The 3,008-nt window shown below is 39.4% G+C and overlaps 1 protein-coding gene across 1 annotated transcript; it reads left to right on the top strand.

Moving 5' to 3' along the window:
- The first annotated feature begins 2,068 nt into the window (after nucleotides 1-2,068).
- On the top strand, nucleotides 2,069-2,757 carry LOC120766776 (keratin, type I cytoskeletal 10-like). Its single transcript, XM_040092461.1, has 2 exons — nucleotides 2,069-2,086; nucleotides 2,230-2,757. Exons 1-2 carry the CDS (start codon nucleotides 2,069-2,071, stop codon nucleotides 2,755-2,757), a joined length of 546 nt encoding a protein of 181 aa, XP_039948395.1.
- The last annotated feature ends 251 nt before the right edge of the window (nucleotides 2,758-3,008 follow it).

The raw sequence follows: 3,008 nt of genomic DNA on the forward strand, positions 1-3,008 counted from the left end.
CATATGATACATATGGATATGGTATTATTACTGATTCCTTTGCGATTTACTAATCGATATAGAAAAAACTTGATTTCATGTGGCTGAACCCATTAAACCTTAGTCCTAGGTAATCAGCGAAATTCATATATCTGATTCATTTAAAAATTGACCTACCATATGTGCAGGGTTTTTAAATAAGTGTGAAATGATTTCTTTTCAAAAAAAAAAAACACTAATTGTTAAGGAAATTTAAATGTTTTTTATTTAGTGTGAACTACAATCGATATAATTAAGTTCAGAAAAGAACACCATTCAAATGGTCTCCACGACTTCTTTTGCCGGAACGAATTCGATGAACCCAATTTTCGAGTGCTTTTTCTACTAAATGAAGTCGTATGGCACGTTCAATATTGGCTTTTAAAGCTTGTTGATAGTCTGGTTTATTGCTTAAGACCAATGACTTCGAATAACTCAACAAGAAGTAGTCTAATTGTGTTAAATCACAACTTCTTGGAGGGCATTCAATGTCACAATTTCTTGAAATAATCGAATCTTAAAAATTTTCTCGCAATAATTCGGTTATTACATGTGCTGTGTGACACGTAGCCTTGTCTTGTTGGAATCAGATGTTATCAAGATGAACTTGCGGCCATAAAAAGTTTGTTATCAATGATCTATACCGCCCTCCAAAGTGAGCTTATTCGGAGAAGATGATTTAAAAAAAAATTGTATTGTTTTCAAGTGATTCCAAGACAAAATCAAAATTCGCACGTTTTCTGCAGCACAGTGGTTTCAGTTCTTGAGTGAGATCAATTTTAAGTCCAAATCCTCTCTCATAATCCGACAGGTTGTGGTTTGAGACAGTACCAATTCTTGAGAACGTTTTGGAATCAACAAATTGCGGTCTTAAGCATCATTTTGTTTGTTTTTAAGAACAGAATAATTAAATTCGGAAATTCCTTTTTTACTTTTATTGGTCAATTTTAATATGTAAAGAATTGAATTTTCACAGAGGATACGCACTCTTGTGTGCAATCGATTACTTTTCAATTTCCTATAAGTCCTACACAGCGTAGTCAGCGCAAAACTCGTTCGATTTTATATAAATATTTCCTATTTCGTTTTATGTGTATACATATCTACAAGTATATATGTATATCTACATATGTATTTGTCAATTGACTGCTTTCCATTTTATAGTTCGGACCTTGGTGGTGTGTTGAAAATATTTTACGTTTGCTACGTATGTACTATATGCGAGTTTCCACAGTTACTATTACTACCATACAGGATATGTATGAAAGGAAAAGTATTGGGGCAAAGTGCATGTAATAGCAAAAAAGGTTATTTTTAGTGGAAGAAAGAAAAATTAGTGGCTATATTCAAATACATATTAGGAAAAAAATAAATACTGGGAAAGTAAAGCATTAATATGTATCTATAATTATGATGTTAAGTAAGTATGAGTTCATATAAACATAAAAAATAAATGAAATAGATTTGCATACTCAACAAGCGGCGAAGTGTTCAGATGAGCAAGATTGTTGACAGTACTGCCCACAGGCTAAACGTTTTTTGGAGGCCTCAATTGGAAACAACAAATGCACGCTTAGCCAGAGTAACGCGATAATTCTCCAAACAATAATCAACAACATGATGATCGAGTTGCTGCTGAATTGGTGTAAAAGTAACAGCCGAAGAGACGAAATTACCGAAAAACGCTTGCAGGTCGAGCATCGCTTTTGGTGCTGTTGGCTGTTTCTTTGTTTGTTTGTGGGGTCACACGTTTGTCTGTTGGAAAGCTGCTTTGTTGAACGTTGATTTCGTCTCTGGACGTTTTGGTTGCTTCGCTCGTTGCTTGCCTCTCGACGCATACGCTCGGCTAGCTTTGGTCGCATTGCGACTACAACAACTGCAGCAAAGTCCACTCTAGTGTCACAAGCATTGGTGCGCTTCGTTGAGTAAGTATAAAGAGGCCTCACTGGGCAACGTTAAAGCATTCAGTCGTTGGTTCCCTACAAGCAAACAACTAAATTTATTTTTTAATTTAAGTTTTACTTCTCTCCCCCACACAAAACTCACAACTATGAACTCCTTCTCCGTGGTAAGTATTAAAGTGATGAACAAAACACACTACAACAAATGATGAAAAGGATACTTCACTAAAATTTATGGATAAAGTCGTTGCCTCAAACTTTCAAATGGATTAATTGCGCCTTTTTCCTTCTTCCAATTTGTTTCTTGCAGTTCTTGGTGTTCGCTTTGGCAGCACTGGTCGTTGCGGAACCACCATCAGGATATAATTATCCCAGAGGCGGCGGTGGCGGCGGTTCGTTCGGTGGCTTTGGTGGCGGCTCCTTAGGAGGCGGCGGCGGTGGCTACCAAGCCGTAAGTGGCGGCTTCCAGACTTCCGAAGGCCAAAATGTCGATCCTCAGCTGTTGGAACAAGTACGTCAAATTCTACTCAATGAGGAGAGCAAATCCGGCGGCGGCGGCGGTGGTGGTGGCGGTGGTGGCTACCCATCTGGCTCGTATGGTCCACCATCCGGCTCATATGGCCCACCTTCATCGTCTTATGGTGTGCCCGGTTTCGGTGGTGGCGGCCGTGTTGTCGGCATTGATTTGGAAGGTGTGCGTCAGGCTATCCAGGTGGCGCAATTCGCTCAGCAGAGCACGCAAGCCGGCGGTGGTGGCTTCGGCGGCTACCCCAGCGCACCCTCTGGCTCGTATGGTGCTCCATCGAGACCAAGCGGCAGTTATGGCGCGCCTTTCTAAGGTGTATGCGTGCGTCGACTTAAATACATTTAAATACTAGATATATAAAAAATCTTGTGCCTGTGACCATGTAGATGAGTAGAAGGAGCGGAATGAAAGAAGCCAAGCATAAAAATATAAATTAAATGTAGACCACGATCCTCAGCCAATACACCAATCGATGAGACAATAAATCAAACAACATGCTGCCAAATAAATGAAATTGAAGTTGAAAATGAAAATGAAGATGACGATAATGATACATGATGAAG

Source organism: Bactrocera tryoni, chromosome 1, assembly GCF_016617805.1.
Source record: "Bactrocera tryoni isolate S06 chromosome 1, CSIRO_BtryS06_freeze2, whole genome shotgun sequence".
In the NCBI taxonomy this organism is placed as follows: domain Eukaryota; kingdom Metazoa; phylum Arthropoda; class Insecta; order Diptera; family Tephritidae; genus Bactrocera; species Bactrocera tryoni.